The following is a 23,986-nucleotide window of genomic DNA, read 5'->3' on the forward strand; positions in this document are numbered from 1 at the left end:
TTTTTTTTTTTTTTTTTTTTTTTTTTTGGTATAGTGGGTGGTGATTCGGAGATGGATCTTTAAAAAGTAAATCTGTGACGAGTCGGTTTGGATTCGAGTTGTACATACAAAATCCGCCTATAACCCCCACCTGACCCATCATGTGTGTGTGTGTATGTAATATTAAAATACGTAGTACTAGTATATAGTTAATTATAAAAGTTTCAATAACTTTGAATAACTTTTTACTATTTTTATATTTGAACTACTAACTTTATTATTTTAAAAAATTAACAATTTAGTTATTATATTGAAATATATCTATTATTTTATGTTTTAGTATAACTAATGAATTTTATTATTTTATTATGTGTAAGTAATTTAAATATTATTTTTTGAAAAAGAATGAGTTGATAATTGGTGGGTACCCATAGTGGGCACCAGCACTTGGTGGGGTGGGGGTGGGGGTGGGTGAAGAAAATGTAAAGTGTGTCGGGTGATGGACGTAGCCCTCCCCGACCCATTGCCCTCCCTAGGTAATACGCCCCCTAAAAGAAATATTCTTAGACTATTTTTTTTTTCATTTTCAAATTTCAACTCATTTACACTAAATTCTGCACCAAATTTTATTCATTCACTAAAATAATTTGGATTCTCATAAATTAAAACTTTATATTAATACTTTAAACATTTTAATATAAAATATAATTATAATGCAAATAATATTTTTATTCCACAATATTATAGCATATAACATCCATTACATTTTCAATTAATATATATTCAATATTAATCTTATTTTAATCATCTTGATGAGATTTTTCAAATGATATACTCCGTAATTTATTTTTCTTTATACAAATTTTATGTGTAAGTATTTAACAAAATAGTAAATACATAAAAGCAAAATAAGGATACAAAAGAAATTAATATAAATAAACAAGGCAAAATATGATATACTTTTTTCCACCAAAATGATAAACAGTGCAACGCCACTGTTCACCAACACCAAATTTTTTGGGTGTAATGGCTTCTTCATTGAAGCAAGAAAAATGTAAATTCTACGCCAAAATGACATTTCCTAAAAAAAACACAAGTATCACACTATAATCATTTTGAAAAAAAAATAAAAAAAATACATCCCAATTTTGAGGGCTGCCTGCCCCCACTTGCCTCTGCCATGGAGCTTCGATTTGCCTCTACAGTCAATAAATCCCCTAAAAAAAGTGTTTGTACACGAATCCTTACATACAACATGAATGAATTAGTATAATCATATTGTAATGTACACTCAGAGTATGTATGACAAAAGCTTAGTTAAAACCCATGTATAGATAACAGACAAGCAGGCCCCGGCAGGGATTGTGACTGCCCAAGAAGTCACAATCTCCTTAACAGTTTCCGCTCTAACACTATTAAGCCCTCTGGCAAACCCGACCCCCATCACGGCCCCCACAAGCGTGTGGGTGGCCGAGATGGGCAACCCAAGCTTGGACGCCACCAAAACCACAAAAGCCGCCGCAAATTCCGCGGCGAAACCCCTGGTGGGGGTCAGCTCGGTAATCTTCTTCCCAATGGTGGCGATCACTCTGTACCCCCACATCATCAGCCCCGCCACGATCCCAAACCCTCCCCACCCCAAAACATCATTCGGAATGACCAAAATCTCCCCCCCGCCACTCATCCCGCCCTGAACGATCGACAGCGCCGCCGCGAGCGGGCCGATCGCGTTGGAAACGTCGTTCCCGCCGTGGGCAAACGACATGAAACAGGCGGACACGACCTGCATGTACCCAAACACGCCGTAAACTATCTCTAGCTGCGTGCCTTTCGGGCCGGCCACGTCCGACAGGAGTCCTAGATTCTTTGTCTGGGTAGTTTCTGTCGTTGATTTGGACTTGGCTAGGAGGTGCCCGAGTTGCCCTCTGATGATTCTGTCCACCATTATTGCCCCCACGCCGCCCACAGCTAAAGCCTGGAGCAGAGCCACTGAAAGTGTGGCGCTAAGAGGGAGGGCAGCGTACGAGATTCCGGTAACGCCAAGAAAAACAGCGATTGGTGCCGCTGCGGCGGCTGCTTGCCCTGGATTCCGAGCACTGTAAACAAACTATAAATGCAAAAGTAGAATTAGGGATGGTTTAAACCCCCGGCCTGACTGATAATAAGAGTTAATACCAGCTGGAATCCTCTGAATATATTGGTACCATCATATTTAGCCCTAAATTTTTAATTTGATCACTTGTAATTCTTCAATTCTCAAATACTTTTAAATTTAACCAATCATGGTTCTTTCGTTAGTTTAAGTGAGGAAAAAATTGAGACCAGGACTGGTTACAAATTTAAAAGTTGAAGGACTATGAGTAGCTAACTTGAAAGTTATAGTTAGGGTTAAGACTAGTTAATATTTGAAAGTTGAATGATTATGGGTGGCTGGTTAAATTTAGGTGTTGAAGGACTACGAGTTGTTAAATTAGAAGTTTAAAACTAAATGTTGGGGTGCTACTGTACTCGGAGGATCTAATCTGATATTAACTCCTGATAATAAATTTGTGATGTGAAGAACGTACTCTGCGGATGAACTTATAGACGAGAAATGATGCCATTGCTCCAATAACAGGGGAGATTACCCAGGACGACGTTACCCTTGCTAGTGAGCTCCAGAACACAGCTCCGGTTCCTCCATACACCAGACCAAACCCAACCATGGATCCCACTATACAATGTGTGGTGGACACTGGCCAACCATAGTATGATGCAACCTGCACATAAAGAACAGGTCTTATGGATGGTTACAAGGACTGTGTTTCTAGCTATATATTGTTAAAACCCATACTTTCATTTGGGGAAAACAAGTATTGCTGCTAAATTTTCATGCAAAGAGGTAATGTTTAGACTAGCTGACAGTTAATGTAATCAATGAGTTTCACCTTGGCCATGATGTGCTATTAGTATAGGAGGCAAATGGGGCAGTTCAGGTTAACCCAACCAAGTTAGTCAGCCTGTTAGGTTTGTAACCACAAAGTTACAAATTAAACTCTTGATTTGAGATGGTCAATTATGGACAGCTTAATTTGGTTTACTGACTAGTGTCTCAAGGTGGGATTTATAGTGCATGACCTATTAGCCTTCTCTTTGTAGATGATTTTTTGCCAACTAGGGTCTCAAAACAGAGTTTACCTAATACATACCTTTGGGTAGTGATTGTAAGTTTCTCTTGTGACTCAAATAAGCAGCTAAAAACAGGTTGAAATGTTAATAGTTTATACATGGTGGAAGTGTAAAGTTATTCCAAGTTTTATGAATTGTTAGATTAGGATTTTTTTTTTTTCTTCTTCTCTCAGATTAGGATTTCTACTACTTATCACAAACAATTTGTTTTGCAAATAGAACATTGTGGATATCCTGAAAAGCCACTTTTGGTTCGCTGGAAAATATTTTCGAATAGAGAGATGAGAAACTTGCACCTACCTGTAGCCATGTCCCTGCAGCAGCCAAAGAAGAGAGAAGCCCAGCAAAGAGCAAAGTATCCTTTCCCTGGAAAACACTGGCAACAAGAATCCCCTTCTGCATTGTACTTGTGACATGCGTTCCCATCAACAATGCCCCGGAGAATTCCAAGACTCCGGCCAACAACACGGCCTGCCGGAGCGTCAAGGCCCCAGAACCCACCGAAGTCCCCATGGCATTAGCCACATCATTAGCTCCAATGTTACACGCCATGTAGAACCCAAACAACAGCGTAACATAAGACAAAGCCTTACACTTCAACCCCACCCCCTGACCCAAAGATTTCATCACCAATGGCAAACACAGCGCCGCCACTGCAATGCATATCGAAATAGCAGAAGCTGTTCTTGAAGATATGTGAAAAGCCCGGGCCATTCCGGGCAATTCATCATCTTCGACTTCACAATTTTCCCCTTTTTGATTCTGAAGCCCTTTGGGCTCAAATTTCTCGCCCTCTCCCCCCTCAGCAAAAGATGAAAGGGAAGCATGAGGGTGTATAAAACCAGAGCCTTTGGGTCTCAAGAGTGAAGAAGTATATGAAAATTGGGGCTTTATCTCATGGAATTCTTTCTTCTGAAACTGAGTTTCATTGGAGAAAACACAAACCTTTTGCTTGTGGAAGTAAAGATGTGATGAGTTGTGAACTAAGAAGTAAGAGGAAGAGGAAGTCATGAGTTAAAAAGGAAGAGAGAATATAAAGGGAATTATTCAGTTAGATTCTCATTGGCCATGGAAAGAAGGGAGAAGAATGGGCTGTTCATATTTGTTTATTATCTGTTTTGTTTCATAAAAAATAAAGTTGATTTCATTATGAATGGGTGGTGGTTGTGTTTTTGCAAAGGCCAGTCAGTCTCTCAATTCTTGAAATTGCAGATATATATAAGGGGAAAATTAAATAAATCAGATTCTTTTTATCCACAACAAAATAAATCCAAAATCTCTAAACCCAAATAATAATCTGATAGATCTGTCTTCTTCCTTCTTCCCTTATCCATTCATTTTCTCGATTTTGTGTTGTTGGCTAAGAATAGCAATAGTTATACTAGGTACCCGAATCACAATTTACATACTGAATGTTCACAATTAGTGTTAAGTGAACCCATTACAATTTACATACCGAATGTTTACAATTCAAATTGTGAACATTTCGTATGTAAATTGTGAATATTCAGCTGTGAACATTCGATATATAAAAGGTAAACATTCAATATGTAAATTGTGTATTTTGAACCGGATCCATCTTGTAAGATGAACCCATCACAATTTACATACTAAATATTCACAATTCAAATTGTGAATAACATTCAGTATGTAAATTGTAAATATTCAGTTGTGAACTTTCAATATATAAATTGTGAACATTCAACTATACAAATTGTGTATTTTGAACCCATATCTACTTTGCAAGGTGGACCAGTATTCACATAATAATTTGCCAAGAATCGCAATGCATGATTGAATTCATATACCAAAGCAATAATGATAAAGACTAAAACCTCTTATATACTATCATATACATAGGAGTTGGATTTTTAGATAGTTACTTGTATATATGCATATAAATAAACAAATGTAGCTTCTTACAAACTTGATGTTCATGCTTGCACAAGAACTGGATGGGCTAGCTTCAAATTTGTACCACTCAAGACTGTTGAGATTATGTATGTATCACCATGGAACTGTTATAAAGAATAAGAAATGCCAATCTCTCCAAAAATTGAGAGACCTTTGACTGCTAAAATTGATCTTCACCAAAAATCTCCACAGGAACAGACCCCATTCCTGAAGTGGTGAAATCTTTTGGCATCTCTCACGATAATTTCTCGTTCCACGAGTTTCGAAGCTAGCTTGATGAAGGTATGGCAATCGCTGCAGACGCGAAGGTTTTTCATGATGCGAATTGGGGTTCTGTCATTTGTAACAAGTAGAACATATGACATGGCCAGCCTCTCACTGTGTCCATTAAGCAGCTTAACCTTTTCATCTTCCTTTACATTTTGCAGGACATATTTGGTTTGAGCCACATAGCCTCCCTCCATCTCCAGTTTCTTGGTGATATAAGCTAGTTTTTGGTAAATCTCATCACACCTTGGATGAGACTTGTCATGGGCTACAAATGTGTGAACCTTTTTACCTGTCTCAGTCCAACTACATGCAGGCTCTTTCTTCATCCCTTGACCTTTCATTATTAGCCTCACTTCTTCTGCATCCTCCCACCTATCACTAGCAGCATATACATTGGATACAAGCACATAATTCCCAGGATTCTCTGGCTCCAATTCAAGAAGTTTCTTTGCAGCAATTTCTCCTAATTCTTTGTTAGAATGTACATGACATGCACCGAGAAAAGCGCACCAAATCGCTGCTGTGGGTTCTGATTTCATTGTTCTCAGAACTCGAAAAGCTTCCTCCAAGTGATTTGCGCGGCCAAGCAAATCAACCAAACAGGCGTAGTGTTCTGGCCAAGGCTCCAAATTATACTTGCCCTTCATTATCTCAAAAAATCTTTTGCCATCATCTACTAGTGCTGAATGGCTGCATGCATGGAGAAGAACCAAGAAGGTGATATGATCAGGAATGATATTTTCCTCCTCCATCCTGAGGAATAAATTGACAGCTTCTTCACCACATCCATGCATTCCAAACGCGTTGATCATGCTCGTCCATAGAACAAGATCTCTATCGTTTACACTAGAAAAGATCTTGAATGAGTTCTCAAGTGTTCCGCAGCAGGCATACATGTCCAAAAGAGAGCTTGCTATAGAGCCCTGTAAATTGTAGCCTTTCCTAATTGAGTATCCATGAATCTCCCTTCCTTTCCTTAAAGCAGATAGATTAGCAGCAGCAGAGAGCATACTCAGGACTGCGACGTAGTCTGGTTCAGTCCCAACTTCTTTCATATAAAGTGCAACGTCGAAAGCCTCATTTGCAAGACCATTGTGTACAAAGCTATACATCATGCTCGTCAAGGATACAACATCTTTAACATCAATCGACGCAAAAATGGACCTTGCATAATCCAAGTTCCCACAATCCCCATAAACACTGATAAGAGTTTTCTGCGTGATACTATCATATAACCCTCTTCTAATCGCGTGACCATGAACTTGTTTTGCTGATAGATTGCACCTTAGCTCTCCACAAGCAAGGAGGGTGCTTCCAATCATCAATGCATCAACATTAATTCCTTCCAACTGAACCTGCAGGAACAGTTGCAAGGCCTTTTGGTGATAGTTGTTCTGAGAGTATGCAGCAATGACAGTTGTCCAAGAGATACAATCTTTATTGAGTATTCTATGGAAGACACGGTCCATGTAATCCATCTTGCCACACTTTGCATACATATCTACAAGGGTGTTTCCAATTTGCAACTCACCATCTAAACCATGCTTCAATGTATATGCATGAATTTCCTTTCCATGTAACAAATTTCCCAATCTTCCAGATGCAGAGAGAACACTCATAAGTGAAACACAGTCAGGTTTCCTCCCTGCACTCCTCATCTTGCGAAACAAATTAATACCTTCACTGAAAAGGCCATTTTGAGCATAACCAGATATCATGGAATTCCAACAAATGTTGTCTTTCTGGTTAACAGCAGTAAAAAGTTTTTCAGCTTCATACATTTTATTGTTCCTTGTATACATAACTAGCAGAGCATTTGCAACATATGCGTCAAGACAATGACCATATTTTATAACAAGAGCATGAACCTCAGTACCAAAATTTCCAAAGAATGGCTCCTGACAGGCCTGAAAAGCAGCCACAAGAGTATATGTAGTGGGTTTCAAACCGGTATTGAGCATTTCTATGAAAAGACTCAAAGCTTCCTCCATCATCCCATTTGTGGAATAAGCTGAAATGATAGAATTCCAGGAAACAACATCTTCTCTTTCATTCATTCTGTCGAAAAAAAGCCTTGCTGAATTGAGATCATTGCACTTGGCATACATATCCACAAGAGAGTTTGCAATGAAAATATTAGACAGAAAGCCCAATTTTATAGCCAAACCATGAATCTCACTCCCACGAGTTAAATCCCCGACTTCACTGCAAGCCTTTAATACTGATGGAAAACTATGCGCATCAAGGGGAACTCCTAAACCCCTCATTTCCCCGTACAACTCGATTGCTCTCAAAGGCTCCTCGTCATTCACATTAGCTCCAATCATAGCATTCCAGGTGAAAATAGTTTTCTCAGGCATTCCATCAAACACCTTCCCTGCGTCCAGTGACGACCCACACTTCCCATACATAAACACGAGCTTAGTGTTCAAGAATACTACATCGTTCACCCAGTTTAACTTCACAACACGGGCATGAATCTGTTGGCCACATGACAACGCCCTGTGTGCAGCACAAGCTTCAATCAGCAATGCGTAAGCTTCGTCTAAGCATGTTTGAGATGGGTTTCCCTGGGAAAGTATATCACCGAGCAACACAAACGCTTCTCTCAAGTTTCCTTTCCCGCAAGCTGCTTTAAGGGAAGGAGCTATGGTGGGTTTGGGCACCCTGAGAGGTTGAAAATTCTGGGATTTTGGCGATGTTGGGTTTGATATTGAGGCTAACGGGGAGAACAAAGGTAAGCTATGGATTAGCGTAGCCATCTCTCACAGTCACGGATTAGCACAGCTTTTGCATGGATTAAAGATTTAAAGCTGCTCTTAGATTGATAATGCCTGATATGTTAGAGCACATGGATGCATATTATATGCGAAGAATATTGAAAAGGTAGTAAAGCTGCTCTTAGCTTTTGCATGGATGCGAATAATATGGCAATATTTAATTAATGGGTAAATGGTAATTTATGTCCCTCCATTATGACAATTATTAATGTCATCTTTGAATTATTAATGGTGTAAATGTTGCTCATCAGTTTTCAAAACGGTGTATATATGTATCATTTTGAAAATTGAGGGGCAACATTTACACCACTAATAATTCAGGGGTGACATGGATAATTGACATATTATGGAGATGCATATATTACAAATTTTCCTTAATTAATTTATGATATTTATTACAAGCACTATGAATTTTTTCTCTCTCTCAATCCATCTATATTCTATAGTGACTAAATATTATCTTGAACAAGACGCCAGAGAATTTTGATGTGCCAAATTAAGGGTGCATTTGGAAACCTGAAGGGTTTTCAATGTTTGGCTAGAGGTGGAAAATGGAAATCAACGGAAAATATGAGTGTGGTCAATGGAAAATAGAGGTGATTTTTCGGAAAATGACTTTTTCTATTTTTATTTTTTATTTTTTGTGTAGGGGAAGTCAGTTTCTATTTGCAACAGCGGAACAACCAATCACTCCCGCCGCCCCCCCCCCCCCCACCACTCACTACCCCCATCACCACCACCACCATTGTATATTTTAAATATATAAAATTATAAATAATTATGCTCATTTTCTAGTAAATGAACCAAACAACCAAGACACTTTTAATTTGTAGAAATGCAACCAAACACTGGAAATGAAAATATTTTTTGAAAAATGACTCAATTTTTAGAAAACATTTTCCAGAAGTCATTTTCCTGGTGTGCTTGGAAAGCACACCCTTATATAAATCACATTAATAACAAATCAAATTCCATATTTCTTCCTATTCATTTGCACCTATACTCCTCTAGTCATGAAAAAGAATGAAAGTTTTGGAAGAAATGAATTGAAAAAGAATAAAAGTTATTTCACACCATTTGCTTTAAATATTCTAAAATATTTCATGACTTTTAAATCTTCTAAGAACTTTGTTGTTTTCATAAAATCTTTGCTGCTCACGAGATCTTCTTGAAATTTAGATAAATTTGAGCCAACAATTTACAATATAAATTTCCATAGCTCTTTATGATTCTATTAACTGTTTTACTTGTTTTCTTGTTTTCTTTTTCTCTTTTCTCATTAGAGAATTATAGATTTATAGCCGTATAAGTGTTTTGTGTTACTGTGTGAAGAATTGCAAAGGTAAATAAAGACATAAAAGAATAGAATAACAGCTTACAAGTTACAACGGGATGTAGGATACTAGGCTTCCATCTATTCTAAATTTTTTATTTTCTATTAAAATTATAACACTGTTTATTAAAAAATAAAAAAATATATATAGATATAAATATATTAATATATGAATGGACCACTACAAGCAAAGGCTTTGGGCCGTCACCTGAAGCCCTGATCAGACGTCACGGAAATATAATTATCCCTGTAATCTTTCTATATACTCAACGAGAGGAATTGTTGAGTTAGTGTTACCGTATGTAAATGGTGGATCTTTGGTTGGGATGCACATTAAAGCTGAAGGGAAGCTGCAATTCTTGGTTACAAATATTAGGGAAAATTACTGTTGGTTGGGATGCACATTAAAGCTAAAGGGAAGCTGCAGTTCTTGGTTACAAATATTAGGAGAATGACAGTAATAGGACAAAATAGGTATGCATAGACAAAAATAGGACAAAAACAATCCATTTGAAATGAATGATGAATTGGACGGTTCTTTTTCTGATGAGGAAGGGAATTTAAAGTGGATTCTAAATAGGATCGGAATTTAAAATCAAGTAAAAGAAGGAATAGCGGCTAGATGGAAGTCGTGTCAGCAAAAAGCATATCATCGCACTAGGTGCTTTATGCTAGGCATTTCTAATTTTTTATTAAAAAAATATTAAAAGATATGAATATATATATATATATATATATATATATATATATATATATATATATATATATTATAGTGATTGGTTCATAGATTTGACTAAAGTTATTTTTAATTTAATTTTTTATAATATTAAAGTTAGTATTAATATACAAAATTTATATATTTAGAAACTACAATAAAAATACTATCAAACATAAAAAATTAAATTTAAAAATAAGTAAAAAATGATAAAAAAAATAAATAAATAAAAAATAATTGATTTCACCAGTTAATTGTAAATAGGACCGTAAAATATGACAAAAAGAGTAATTAGGACAGATAAATTGTGTTCTGGACCCAAAATATTAGAAATATAATAAAATTGATATAACTAATCATTAAAATGTCACATCATTAAACCCTTCTCTTTATACGGGAGGTGGTGGGTTCGAGTCTCAGTGGAGGCAATACTGACTCGTTAGTAGTATTCAAAAAAAAAAACACGGCTTCTAAAGGGGTGTGTTTCCCTTATTTGGCGGCCATGATTTGGAATCCAATTTAAAAAAGTGTGTCTGACGAAGTAATAATATCCATCAGACGCAGGGTTGGTGGTTGGTACAAATACTTTATAGGCCTAATAATGCGAAATTAAAAAAAAAATCATATATTGAAAAGTTAAAATTAAAATTTAATAATATTAAAAAATAATAATATCAAATAACATAAAATAATATTTGAAAATTTTCAACAATAGAATTAGACTGCAAAAAATGAAACTTCATTGAAACTATGATAGACATGCATAAATCTCATTTAATGAGAATAGTATATATGTATACTAATTTTTTATTTCTCCATATCCATTTGCAACTATGGTCATTAAAATTTTGAAGTTTTATGTGTTCAATATTCATTTGGAAACAATTGAAGTTAATTCGCATTATTTGTATTCATTATTATTTTAAAAGTTAATCATTGTACCATTCATTCGCAAAGCTATAATTGTGAGGAGGGGTCCATGCATGGGGATTTGTATCATGACGAATCTGTGACAAAAAGATTTGTTACCTAAAATTAAATCGACACTTTAATTTGACACGAACGAGAATGTCCTTAATTGGGGATTTGGGGTCCCTCTCAAAACCAGAACATTGCCTTGTAAATTGTAATTATTCCATCTCCGTCAATCATGCTTCAAAAAGAGAAAAGATAAAGTGAAATTAAATAAATAATGTTAAAAAATTGCAAATAAAGATAATAAATAATAAAAGGCTAGATAGCGTCTATTGATGTCGGATATCATGCATGAGTGGTTGAAGTGATAAAGGTAGGTGGGAAGTTGATGGAGTATATTATTTCACCCGTGATTTACACATCTGCATGAAAACCCCTATTTTCATTAATTTTCACCCATTTTACATTAATAAGTTAGCAATTTATATGGCTACATGCAGAGCGATTGTTGTTACTATCAAGTAAACAAGATATGAAATTAGAACAAGATGTATTATTCATAAACCTTCTATAAATATAATAAGTATTAATATTATATTTTATTCGATCAATACCTTCCCATGAGAATATACGACACACATCTTACAACACATGAAACATATAGGGAAAAAAAACTACCACTATCAAATATCAACAAATGCTTGCATGATCAAAAGTTCATAGTACAACTAAGGTCCCAGTCATATACACAACAAGACAAATTCACAACTTCCTACACCATAATTTCATTGCATGACGCTGCCCTCTATTCTACCATCAGTAACCAATTGCACATGACACACTACCAATAAAAAGAAGATGATAAGTACGGAAGATGAAGACATTGACAATGCTACCCATCAAAAGAGAATTAAGAAGATTTAGAGAAATTCAAATCAAAAGTAGTATTTATTTAGACTAGCATTATTATAGAATTGTAAATATTTATTTTAGTGACAATTATAATCAATCTCTACTATATTATATTGCATTCATATACTTTGAATTACTGATTCAAATAAACAAATTTAACATTCAATTATATATGCATGAACATCCACTATATAATATTGCATTGATATACTTTGAAATTAAATAATTATTTAAAAATAGACATTGAACATTATTCCATTCGGGTGCGGTTAAAGATTATCGTGCGGTTGTGCGGCAAATTCGGCAATCAATGCTATTTAAAAAAAATTCTAAACTGATTGCACCTTAAGCTTCTAATCTACGCACTTAAGTTGGATTAATATAAATATGACTTTGTAGAGAAAATCTTATCAAAAATGTTGGTTGTACGTGTTTTGGAACTGCAAAAAAAAAAAAAAAAAAAGTGTGTCCTAAAGCTTCGGACTGACGCACCTTAAGAAGGAAAACAACGTACCTCAAGAAGGTACACCACGCATTTAAAGTCTTAGGCCAACGCACCTTAAGTTTCAACAACTGACGCACCCCACAAACCACGCACCTTAAGAAGGGAAACCACGCACCTTAAGGATTAAACCACACAAGAAGAAAAACATGCACCTTAACTTTCAACAACTACTTATCTAAAGCAAAAAATCACACACCTTAAGCAAAACAATTACGCGCCTTAAGCACGAAAACCACGCACCTTAAATTTCAAGAACTACTCACCTTATGCACCCAATTTACGCACTTTAAGTACAAAATCACGCAAATTAAACACAAAAATACACACCTTAAAGAAGGAAAAAACGCACCTTAAATTTTGATCTAAATACAAAAATTACTAAATTGCCACAACATTTTTTTTAATAAAAATTTTGGTAATTCTGGAAGTTGATTTAAGCAAAATCAATGGCTCATATTTAACTGTACAATCGCACGGGAGGCACCCAACCATACGGGAACTGAATTACTATATATATATATATATATATATATATATATATATATATATATATATATATATATATTAAAATTTTAAACTTATTAAGGAAATCTACACGAATACGTTTACAGGGCGTTTGGTTGGGATGAGGGAATTAGGGGGGAAAAGAATTGTAATTCGGTAGAATTGCAATTCAATGAATAAAGTAGGAATTGAAATTACAGTGTTTGGTATGCAGAAATAGGAGTACAGGGAATTGAAATGTAAGAAGTGAAAAAATGATTAAAATGCCCTTATGTTGTAATAGACGTTGTAGTAATAGTAGTAGTAGTAATAATAATAATAATAATAATAATAATTAAGTATAATAATAATATTTCATTCAAACAATAATAATAATAATAATAATAATTCTTTCAAAATAATAATAATAATAATAATAATAATTCTTTCAAATTAAAAAAAAAAAAAGACAAAGGGTATGGGAAGAGGGGCAAAATTGTCTTTACACCAACAAAATGGCCCTCCTCTACTCCTCATAAATTGTAATTCCCTCCAAAATTCACTGAATTGCAATTCGCCCCATCTACATCCAACCAAACAAGCTTAATGCTCAAAGGATGTAGCTTCAACCTTTTTGATCAGTTGGTGTTATGGTGACACCAAAGATAAGTCTAGAAAATGAAACCGATAAAAAGGCTAATATTAAATATTTGCTTTAATTAATGAAAGTAGTCTAATCACATCTTGTCTGTTTATCCTATCGGTTATTTAAAGCATACATCAATTGCCCATCCACCTTCTTCCTACCAAAAGTTGCAAAACCCCAATCTCATCTCATCTCATCAGTTAATAATGGAGGCGTTCAAGGAGATGAAGGTGGAGGTGAATCAGGCGACGACGGAGCCGGAAATGGCGTCACCGGTGGCAGCGACGGGCGGGCTAAACAGGCAGGGAAGTATGAGCAAGAACAGTTGCCTTTGCTCTCCGACCACCCATGCCGGTTCTTTCCGCTGTAGGCTTCACCGAACACCGGCGACACCCGGACCGGCCCTCCATCGGACTAAGAGCGTTGAGTCCAAGCCTAATCCCAATGAAAATCAGACCGGCTCCGGGTAGGCTACGGCTTCTTTTTTCGGTGGTTGTACTATACGACGTCGTCGACCAACCTACGGCTTTTTTTCTTTTTTTTTTTTGGTTTTGCAGCACACTGGTCCTATGTATTAAAAAAATATTAGAAACTTTTGCATGAATACACTGTTGTTTTGTGTGTAATTATGTTCAATACTACTTCGATATCTAATGTGTCCAAAACCCAATTGAGTAAGTCTGGTGTAATTTTTTTTTTACTTTAATCCGAGAAGTATTAATTTCAAAATGTTGGTGGAAGTCAAACTTAACTTTAGGTCATGTGGTCTATTATTTGAACTAGTCCACGGGGCATTTGGGACTTAATTTATTGATGAGTATGTTGTTGATGATCTATGTATGTATACCTACTACTGGCTTGTAATTTATGCTCGTTGGTATGCAGCATATGTTGTAGCTAGTGAACTCTAAAATGGATTGTGGTTGTAATACTTAAGTACTAGTTAATTGTTTGTATTATTGCATGTTTGCCTTTGCAAAATCCCAATTTCAAATTTTTTTTTTTAAACGTGTATCCATCTTTTATTTTCTACATTAAGTTTATGTGGTAGTGCTTTACATATGCACAAAGGGAGTTTATGTGGTAGTGCTTTTCAAATACACAAAGGTGATATCTTAGTATCCACAAAGGGAATTTGGTGTTTTATCCACAGACAAAATTTATTTGTCCCAAGTATTCAAACAAGTTACAAAAGTTTGGGTCCGCAATTATTTTATTTTCCTAGACTTAGGAAATTTTACATGTAATTTCGAAAGGTTCACTGAGAGGATGAACTTTACTAACCAAAACGTTAAAAATTGGAAAGTAAACTAAGTTCGAAAAGTAACATCATGATAGTTAAGTCTCTGAAGGTCAGTATAGTAACTTCTGAAAGGTCTATCTCTGAGAAGTCAAGTTCTGAAAAGCTAAAGAATTAAGAAGTTCGTTAGAGATTGAAAACTGGAAAGTTGTAGACCGAGAGGTTAAATGGTCAAATAATAGAAGGACCAACCTTGACCGAAAAGTTGGGAAAACGGAAAGTTAACTTAGCGAAAAGTTAACACTTCCAGAAAGTAAAGATTTGATTCAAGGAAAGTCAAATACGAAAGGTTGATGAGGAATGATGATACGAAATGTTACCCACGAGAAGTCAATGTAACTTTACGAGTCAACTGTTCAGACGTTTTCTGAAGGAACAGTAAGCTTCTGTAAAGTCAAACATTGCACAATGAATGTTACGAAAGGAAAATGAGTCCTAGCTCCATTTTTCAAGAAAGATCACTTCCCAAAAAGCCAAGACAAAAGGTGTAGTTCATAAAGAAAAATGCATATCGACACCAAAAGTAGAGACAATAATTGGAAATCTGAGCAAAAGCAATTTACGCATTACACACTAAGCTAGTCAATACATGAAGGGTACGATAATAAACATTTGAATTTGCTCCCTCAGACAGACATATTCAAATGGATCTATAAATACCTCCATTCAAAGTCGAATGAGGTGCTAGTTAATTTACAAGTGCTAAGAGAGAATTCATAAGCATTGAAGCAATCAAACCCTTGACCAGTAATAGAGAAATTAACTCGAGCTAAAATTCCATATATATCATATCAAGCTCAAGACTTAGGCAAACATCAAGAAGATCTCAAGCCAAGTCTGCATCAAGTTGAAGATTCAACATAACTTTTATGATCAACCAACCCTCTTTTACTTGGAAAAATAAAAAGAAACGGAGTAACAAATTGTTTATACTTTTGAAAAATCTGAGAGCTGAGGTCAGGATTGTGATCAACACTTATGCAAGTGCTATTTTTGAAGTTGTCATTTTCATGTGTCTCAGATCCCATTTCACATTTTGCATTTTCTAATTTTCTATGCTATCAATATGATATACAGAAGAATCGAATTGACATTATACTTTTGCCTAGAAATTTCGTTATATTATTTTTAAAAATAATATTAAATTAAAAACAATTGTAATGGAATCAAATGATACGTCCAGTTCAGCTATATTATTTATCTGGAGTTAGTGAATGAATTTAGACCAAAAAAAAAAAATGCCGTCAGAATCCGAGCTAGTTTGCTGGAAACTGGAAAGTCTGGAAAGATACATTGCTTTACTACAAACATGTGGACTCAAATTATTGCTCCCATTACCCACATGTTTCGCACACATATTATTGAAAAATAAAATAAAATAAATTAATACCACTGCCTCCGATACTTCATATCAAAATAAAAAATAAAAAATAAAAAGAAAAGAAAGAGCCCCGAGACTTAACATCGTCTGACTTGATGTTACGATTGAAGGCGACAGTGTTGGCGGGTTTGAATTTCAATTGAAAATATGAATTGAAAAAAGGTTAAGGAAGATGCAAGGTGTGGATTATTGAATTCCTTGTGCGTGCATGAAAACTAGGTCTGACCGGTGAACTAATTGTGTGACTTATGATTTACCTCTACAGTAACTTTAGGAACACAGTCATGTAAGCTTAGGATTAGTTCGAAAAAATTGGAATCACGTACTAAATATAATAAAATAAAACAAAATACATAAGGGATAGATTAATTGTTTCAAGTGTTTTGTTTTTTCTTTTTAGAGGAAAATATGTTATTTCTTTCAAAATTGTTTCTCCTTATTCCTTTTTAGGCATGGTAGCACTTGATTGTTTCACTATATATATAGGCAACTTCAAATAAGAATAATGCCTCCTAGAAACGTGTAAAATATATTCGTCTATTTGGGATGATCAATAACTTCAAATAAAAGAAAAATGTGTTAGCATGCAATTTTTTAGATATTACAAATTCCGAACATGCAATTAAAAATTTTCAGTGTTTCACGATTCATTTGTTGCAATCTACTTGAGTGAACTTCTACAGCTCATGAGTTCATTGTCACATATCAATAGATGCACTACTTTGTCCGATGCATTTTTAAATTTTGTAATTAGAAGAATGGCAGCACATTTTTTCCTTGTTTTCTAACTCTTTATAATCCAGATAAATTGATGAAATTATTCCACATTTTTAGGAGAAGATCTATATATGATCTTAATTCTATACATAAAAATACATGAAAATTTTACAATATCTTAAATTATAATATTATGAGTAAATTTTGTTTTTATAGAATTATATTAATTTTTCTCTATATGTTTCTAACAAAGTATAAAATTATAACTTCATAAAATATGCCGTAAACAAAAAATGTAAAAATCACGTGTTATGATAAGTTGATGTAACTATTTTATTGTACGGATAAGAAATCTTTGTATAATTGAGTAGGTAACACCCCAGCATTAAATGACATGGTATTTTAATGATTTCACAATAATCCTCTTTTGTTGGGATTTGGGTCGTGAATTGGTGGTTGCATCTTATTCATTGGAAAAATTATCGTGTTATTTTGATTTACAAATCAAATTTATTTCTTCAATGTAATATCTGTTTATAATATACCGAAGCATAAAAAGTTAATGCTATTTTCGCAATTGAGACTTGTCGAATTCATAGCCTCTTATATGGGAGGGTTACTTCATACCATTAGACCACAATGTTATTGACAATTTATAATCATATTTAAAAGTGTGCTTTGAATGAAATCTGTTTTGTAATCATATTTTAGTCTTTTTTTTTTCAAAAATTTTAATTTTAGTCTTAATATTATTGTGACATGATCATTTTTTATCATCAACATGATAGGAGGACTCACTTATGGGTAAGACGACTAGGAGAGTTTACTTTTATGAAGTTAATAATAACCATGATATTATTGGATTATTAAAATAATAAAATAATTAAAGATTCTCGAATTCATCATGCTCGTGGACCATCAATTATTAGTAGTTAGGGCATATTATTCTTATCCGGCCTTACAATAATCGATACTAGAGTACTAATTATACTCTACGGATTTACTTATTATAGATATGTTATCATGTTCCCTTCTCGTCTATTATTATTATTATTATTATTATTCATTTTTATTATTATTTTAAATATACGATAGTGTATTTTAATTTGGACCTGTGTTTCCGCGGACACATCTACTATACTAATAAGAGCTAATGAAAGTTAGGCATATAATGGGTAGAAAAAATGATGGTGAAATTATTAAATCAAATGGATGGTTCAGATTGTTTAGATTTATATTGTCTATATTTTCTACAATGCAAAGGTTCTTTTACCTTCAAATTTATTAATTAATTATATTTACTACATTGTTTATTGATTTTTTTTTACACTATCTTGTAATTAAATATCAAAGTTATACTAAAAAATAATGTTATATATTTATTACCAAGTATTATGTTAATAACATGGAAAAAAAAAAGTTTGAATCCAATCATATTAACTACTTAGTGAGGATTTAATAATAAACCTTACGCATTAGAAAAATTAGTACATTTTAGAAAAAGTTCGTCTAACACATTCTAGTACATTTCCACTTATCCTTTGATCATTGATTCAATAATGGCGATCACATACTTCTTTTTGGCCTTGTTTCGTAAATGGCTGTTAACTGATTGGGTTGACTGTTTGGATTAGAAAGTATGATTTGTTGATAACATTAGCTGATTGTAGAAAGTTGTTTGATATGTTAGATGTTAGCTGATAGCTGTTTGGTACAATTTCTTTTCTCAAAAGCTAATTGAAAAGGCTGCTTTGAGTAGCCTCTTGAATTTTAGCATTTTGGAGTTACAAAAAGCTTATTAACCAAACAACTAATAGTGGTCAAATAAGCTAAAATTGACTGATAGGCTGATTATTTACCAAACAGGGTCTTTTATCTTTTTCTTTTTCATGTCTAACCAATCAGCACAAGTCTTGTGTTGGAAATATATACTTTAATTAATTCATAGACTTAATAGAAGAAGAGCGAGTATATTTTCCAATTAATTAAGAAATATATTGTTTTCAAGTACAAAAAAAAATCCCCAATTTAAGGTTACAGTGTTACACTGCACCAAGAATTGAAAAATGGATTTCTCAATTTTTTTTTCTAAAGGATTACAGAGTTTACATTTGCTAATTGCATAATCTTTCATCATCTATGAAGGTAAAGAATATTAAATGGTCACAGAAAATGATACAAAGCTAAAGAATATGTTTTGTTCTTCAGTTCCTATCATTCTGTGAATTTCGGTTGATAGACCATAACTTACTGAAAATCCTTTTAGACCGATTGGGAAGAACACAAATGGCCTTAATCCTCGAAGATTTCCCAACGCCGTCGCCATAGATTCCGTCCAGATCGTAGTCTTCGTCTTCATCTTCAGCCAGTCTCATTTTCAGGGTGGTTTTGGGAGTTTTAAGCCCCGTCGCACTCCACTGGTCCTCAGGCGGGCTCAGTTTCTTCTTGGCTATATTTTCATTTTGTGGAGCGTTGGCTAGTAATGCTTTGAGGTTGCCAGGGAGCTCCACCGTGTGGCCGCCGGACACGGCGGCGCGTGCTTGCTCGAAGAAGAGGACCTGAACTACTACCCTTAATGGCAGTAATTCATTCTGCGCTGCATGCATGCAGGCCTCCATTGACAGCTTTTTGCAGTCCAGGATCCTGCATATTCGCTTTCTCTCGCTCTTGTTCAGCTCTGGATGAGCCTGTAAAAGAATAAAGTCATCAGTTGAGCTTCAAAGAAACAAAAAGTGAATTAGGGGCTCTAGGGACCGGCAGTGTTTTAAAAATCTCACTTAGGCACTTGATTAATCGGTGCCTAGGTGTTAGGGCTGGTCAGCGGCCTAGCTGATCACTATAATTGGAGGTTTAGGCAGTGGATTAGGCTATTTAAACGCTGCCTAAGCCTCTGATCGCCTAAGCCTCTTAGGCATCGACTAGGTCACTTAGTCGGCGGATTAGCTATTACTCCTTTCTTTTTTTTTTAAATGAGTTATTTCACTCAAAACAATATAATAAAAAAAAACCTAAATTGTTTAAACTGTTTTTTAGGTTAATATTTAATATTTTAGTATTAATTGTTAAAATATTAAATAGTTGATAATTATCGAAGTCTTAAAATATAATAAAAAATTAAACAAATTTTTAAAAAATAAAAAATACACTGACGCCTAAGCGCGGTTAATCATAGCTTAGGAGCGCTCAGGCACCTATTAATCGCCGCCTAGGCGCCCCAAGCATCCTAGAAAGGCCTAGCGATTTTTTGGACAGGTTCTGGATTTAAGATTAGTCTGACAAAGTTGGACGGGTTGTGGATTTAAGATTAGTCCGACAAAGTTGGGCTGGTTGTGGACTTAAGATTAGTCCGACAAAATTGGACAGGTTGTGGATTTTAAATTAGTCCAACAAAGTTGGAATTATATATGTATAAATAAAAACAAAAAGTGAATTTAATCAGGGGAAATATGCACCTTGAGGTAGATGTCAATAGCCTTGTAGAGATCATCATGGTCAGGCCGGGCAAAATCCGGGAAGGATTCAGCAATTTTGATGAACTTAGAAACTGGGAAATTGGCATCCGAGGAGATCTCCTGGAGATACCCATCCAAAAGCTTAGCCACCTTGAGCTTAGAGCTATGCGAGGCCGAAGAAGATCTCCTACTCTCTTGAAACTCAAGATCAACATTCTCTGCAGATCTCGATCTTCTCCTCTCAAAATCCCCTCTGCTCCTCCTAGGCGGACTGGTTGCAGGGCTCTTCCCCTGCAACAAGAACTCCTCAAGCATAAACATCACTATATCAACATCATACACCGTCTCGCTCGTCGACGAAACCGAGGGGATCAACAAATCACCCACGCTAGCATCCTCTAGCCGGATCGCCACCCGCCTCGCCACCTCCATTTTCGACGAATTCGAAGCTCTGAGAACGCTGGCGGCTTTCAGGAGCTTTAGCAGAAAGGTGCAGGAAACGGCTCCCTTTTCTGCTGGCAATAGGCTGATAATTGACTCCAATACAAGCCTGTATTTCGAGGAAATAGAATCCGGGTCTGAATCTTTTTTAATCCGGGTAAAACTTGTAATGTTTGGTAGCCAGCGAGACGCGTATATCCTGAGTGAATCGCCGATCACGTTGGACGGGACCCTCCCGGCGGATTTGATGGCAATCATGGTTCTCCAGTACAAATCCAGGTTCAATTCTGCCAAATCTTCAGCCCACCAGCTCTTATGTCTTTGGGGTTCTGACCCATTAAACATGGATTCTTCTACTCTCCTAGAATGGCTTTTGGAGAGATTGATTTTGGTGGGATTTGCCAAAACTTTAGAACTTATGGCGTCGATGCATCGGGGGGTGATTCCCAGGTCCTCGGAGCAGGCCTGGAACGCCTTGGTGCTCTGTAACGCCACGATGGGGTCCTTCCAGCCCTGGAGAATGCAGGAATTGAAGAAGGTTTCGAGTTTGGAGATTAGGTTCCCTTTTTCGGTCTCCTCTGTCATCTGGAGATACTCGGCAGCGCATCGGGCCGAGACGAGGTTGTGGGCGCTAAGAGTGATGGTGAAGCCATAGCAAAACTTTGCGCAGAGCTCGAAGGCCTCGATTCCTCCTGGGAAATCAGGGAGCTTGACCACTATGTGCTGGCCTGATGAGGCTTCAGGGCTGTCTGAATAACACAGCTTTTGCAGCCTCAAGCACTTGGAGAACAGGGGAAACTGTTCCACAAAATCAAGAACAAATATCACAACCAAAAACAAATTGGAATCGCCAAGTTACTCGTGCTCAGATGGCATGTAGTGACTCTTTCATATGGGAGGTCATGAGATAGAATCTCTAGCTATAACTTTTGACATAGTAATAAATGCTTAATGCTAATGAGTGGTATCAGAGATATGTCACAGGTGGCCAGAAACCGGTGAAGGGTCAAAGCAGGAATGGTAAGTGTTTGATCCTAACAGGATCCCCAGAAACCAAAGAAAAGCTAGGCTATACTAGAACTGTACCTTGTGGAGTAAGTATCTGATTCCTTCCACTTCTACTGCAAGATCACTTGAAACTTCAGAGGAAACTGATCTGCATATCAAGTAATTAAGCTTTAAACTCCCCTGGTAGCACCAGAATCTATAATCTTGATTCTGGGAGAGAAAGAATGGGAAAAAAAGCAAAAAGAGAATTACCTAACACCATCATCTATGATGCAGAAAGTATCAGGGCGAGATCCGAGTTTCATAAACTTCATGGCAAGGCAACTTTAGGGGATTGATTTTTGCTGTTTTGGGGAAGGTGGGGTTTGGGGGGGAGTTAATTAGCAGAAATGGAAGGGAAAGAAGCAAAAGCAATGCAGAGCCAGAGAGACAAAAGACATTGCCACGAGAAACGTTGAAAACTCCACTTTTTAGGACAGTGTTACCTTGGAAAGTTCCTTTCTCCAGCTGCGAGCAATGCATTTTGTCGGGAGACCAAAACCCCTGTTTTTTTCCCATCTTCCCACTGTGGTCATTAAATTCTTTTGACTCGATTAGTCAATGAAGTAAAGTATGAATACCGGATCTAAAGTAAGCATAATTAGTGACTGTTGAACCTCATGACCTTAGAATATTGAACCCCTTTTGGTGATGTTATGCTTATGTTGTACTCTTTATGGGTTGAGTTTACTATTCACTAATCAAATCTATTTATAATGGTAGAATTCATCCCTAATTGTTGATCGCGCTCACTTTTTGTCTCTAAGTTATAATTGATGTTGCAAATTTCGTCTCTTTACTAACAAAACATCAGGGATGGAATTTGCAGCGTTAGTATAGCTTAGGAACGAAAAGTGAGCACGACCTGTTATTAATCGGACATTTGGTTGGAAGGAAGGAATTATGGTGGAAAAGAATTATAATTCGGTAAGAAAAGAATAAATTGAGAATAAAGTAGGAATTCAAATTACATCGTTTGGTAGTGAGGAATAAAATTATTGAAAATGGGAAGGGAAGAAGTGATATATAAAGACTAAAATGTCCATATGAGTAACAACAACAACAATAATAAAGGGTAAAAAGGTCATTTTCTTATCTTTTTTCCTTTCCATGCTACATTGAATTGAAATTCACAGGAGATGTATGAATTCCAATTCAACAAAAAGAGAGAATCGCAATTTCCTCCAACCAAACAATGTAATTCGACATGCCAAAGAATTACATTGTAAAGGAATTGCAATTACAGTGTGCCAACACCCTATAAATATTAATTATAACTTAAGGACAAAAAGTGAGCACGACCAATAAATAAGACGAACTTTACAATTACCTAAAAAAAATGTAATTTTTCCATTAATTTAATAATAATAAATATAAACTAACTATGATACTTTTTTTTTTTTTTTGAAAACACTATGATACTTATTATACGCCACAACATTATTAAATAAAATATTTGTGAATAAAACATTTTTGTATTAATAAAGGATTTTCGAGACATGGGATTTGGTTTTGGGCATAGGTTGCTAGCCACCAAGCCAGAGTGGAACCAATAAGAGAAGGGCAGCGTCCACGTGCTTATCTGGTAACCACTAGTAATCATCAATACAAAGCAATTGTAATTTATTTTTAGGTTATGTTGTTGATCCATCTTTAATCTTTTATTGAAGTAATTAATTTAACTTGTGATTGGTGTTTATAGTTTTAGATATGGTTTTGTAGTAAAAATAAAAATCAAATCAGAATAAGTACACAAGACATATAGGTTGTGGATCATTTGATACGAGAGGTTGATATAACATATATACATGATAAGACATTTATGGATATTCATGTCCATTCGTGGTATAATAATACTTATTTTATTTATATAGTCGGAGTATTTATATGATTGATAATAAAGAGCTACTAGTATTAGATTTCATCTTAGAATAATGTTGAAATAATATTATGTTCCAACTATTAGTTTTTTTTTTTTTTTTTTTTTTGAATTCCAACTATTAGTTTGATTGGTCTTTCTATTATTTA

General features: G+C 35.3%; 3 protein-coding genes across 4 annotated transcripts; all 3 read right to left on the bottom strand.

Moving 5' to 3' along the window:
- Positions 1-911: 911 nt before the first annotated feature.
- On the bottom strand, positions 912-4,316 carry LOC116003483 (inorganic phosphate transporter 2-1, chloroplastic). Its single transcript, XM_031243371.1, has 3 exons — positions 3,448-4,316; positions 2,547-2,738; positions 912-2,086 (listed from the first exon to the last, which is right to left on the bottom strand). Exons 1-3 carry the CDS (start codon positions 4,156-4,158, stop codon positions 1,271-1,273), a joined length of 1,719 nt encoding a protein of 572 aa, XP_031099231.1. The 5' UTR covers positions 4,159-4,316; the 3' UTR covers positions 912-1,270.
- Positions 4,317-4,941: 625 nt separating this feature from the next.
- On the bottom strand, positions 4,942-8,179 carry LOC116004230 (pentatricopeptide repeat-containing protein At3g63370, chloroplastic). Its single transcript, XM_031244193.1, has one exon. The coding sequence runs from the start codon at positions 8,091-8,093 to the stop codon at positions 5,235-5,237; it is 2,859 nt and encodes a 952-aa protein (XP_031100053.1). The 5' UTR covers positions 8,094-8,179; the 3' UTR covers positions 4,942-5,234.
- A 10,789-nt stretch (positions 8,180-18,968) lies between these two features.
- On the bottom strand, positions 18,969-22,383 carry LOC116004177 (BTB/POZ domain-containing protein At1g67900). Of its 2 annotated transcripts, none has more exons than XM_031244116.1 (4): positions 22,172-22,383; positions 21,998-22,062; positions 20,471-21,709; positions 18,969-19,705 (listed from the first exon to the last, which is right to left on the bottom strand). In XM_031244116.1, exons 1-4 carry the CDS (start codon positions 22,182-22,184, stop codon positions 19,223-19,225), a joined length of 1,800 nt encoding a protein of 599 aa, XP_031099976.1. In that variant the 5' UTR covers positions 22,185-22,383; the 3' UTR covers positions 18,969-19,222. The 2 variants fall into 2 exon arrangements, with proteins under 2 accessions (XP_031099976.1, XP_031099975.1); XM_031244115.1 differs by having other exon boundaries at positions 21,998-22,067; positions 22,172-22,382.
- Positions 22,384-23,986: the final 1,603 nt, after the last annotated feature.

Source organism: Ipomoea triloba, chromosome 14, assembly GCF_003576645.1.
Source record: "Ipomoea triloba cultivar NCNSP0323 chromosome 14, ASM357664v1".
NCBI lineage: Eukaryota > Viridiplantae > Streptophyta > Magnoliopsida > Solanales > Convolvulaceae > Ipomoea > Ipomoea triloba.

Excerpts from the sequence above, each read along its gene's own strand:
- LOC116004230 (XM_031244193.1), bottom strand. The coding sequence starts at position 8,093 with ATGGCTACGCTAATCCATAGCTTACCTTTGTTCTCCCCGTTAGCCTCA.
- LOC116003483 (XM_031243371.1), bottom strand. The coding sequence starts at position 4,158 with ATGACTTCCTCTTCCTCTTACTTCTTAGTTCACAACTCATCACATCTT. Across the intron at positions 2,739-3,447 it reads CTGCAGGGACATGGCTACAG|GTTGCATCATACTATGGTTG; the intron begins GTAGGTGCAAGT and ends CTTTATGTGCAG. Across the intron at positions 2,087-2,546 it reads TCTATAAGTTCATCCGCAGA|TTTGTTTACAGTGCTCGGAA; the intron begins GTACGTTCTTCA and ends TTGCATTTATAG.
- LOC116004177 (XM_031244115.1), bottom strand. The coding sequence starts at position 22,233 with ATGAAGTTTATGAAACTCGGATCTCGCCCTGATACTTTCTGCATCATA. Across the intron at positions 22,068-22,171 it reads ATCATAGATGATGGTGTTAG|ATCAGTTTCCTCTGAAGTTT; the intron begins GTAATTCTCTTT and ends CTTGATATGCAG. Across the intron at positions 19,706-20,470 it reads CTATTGACATCTACCTCAAG|GCTCATCCAGAGCTGAACAA; the intron begins GTGCATATTTCC and ends ATTCTTTTACAG.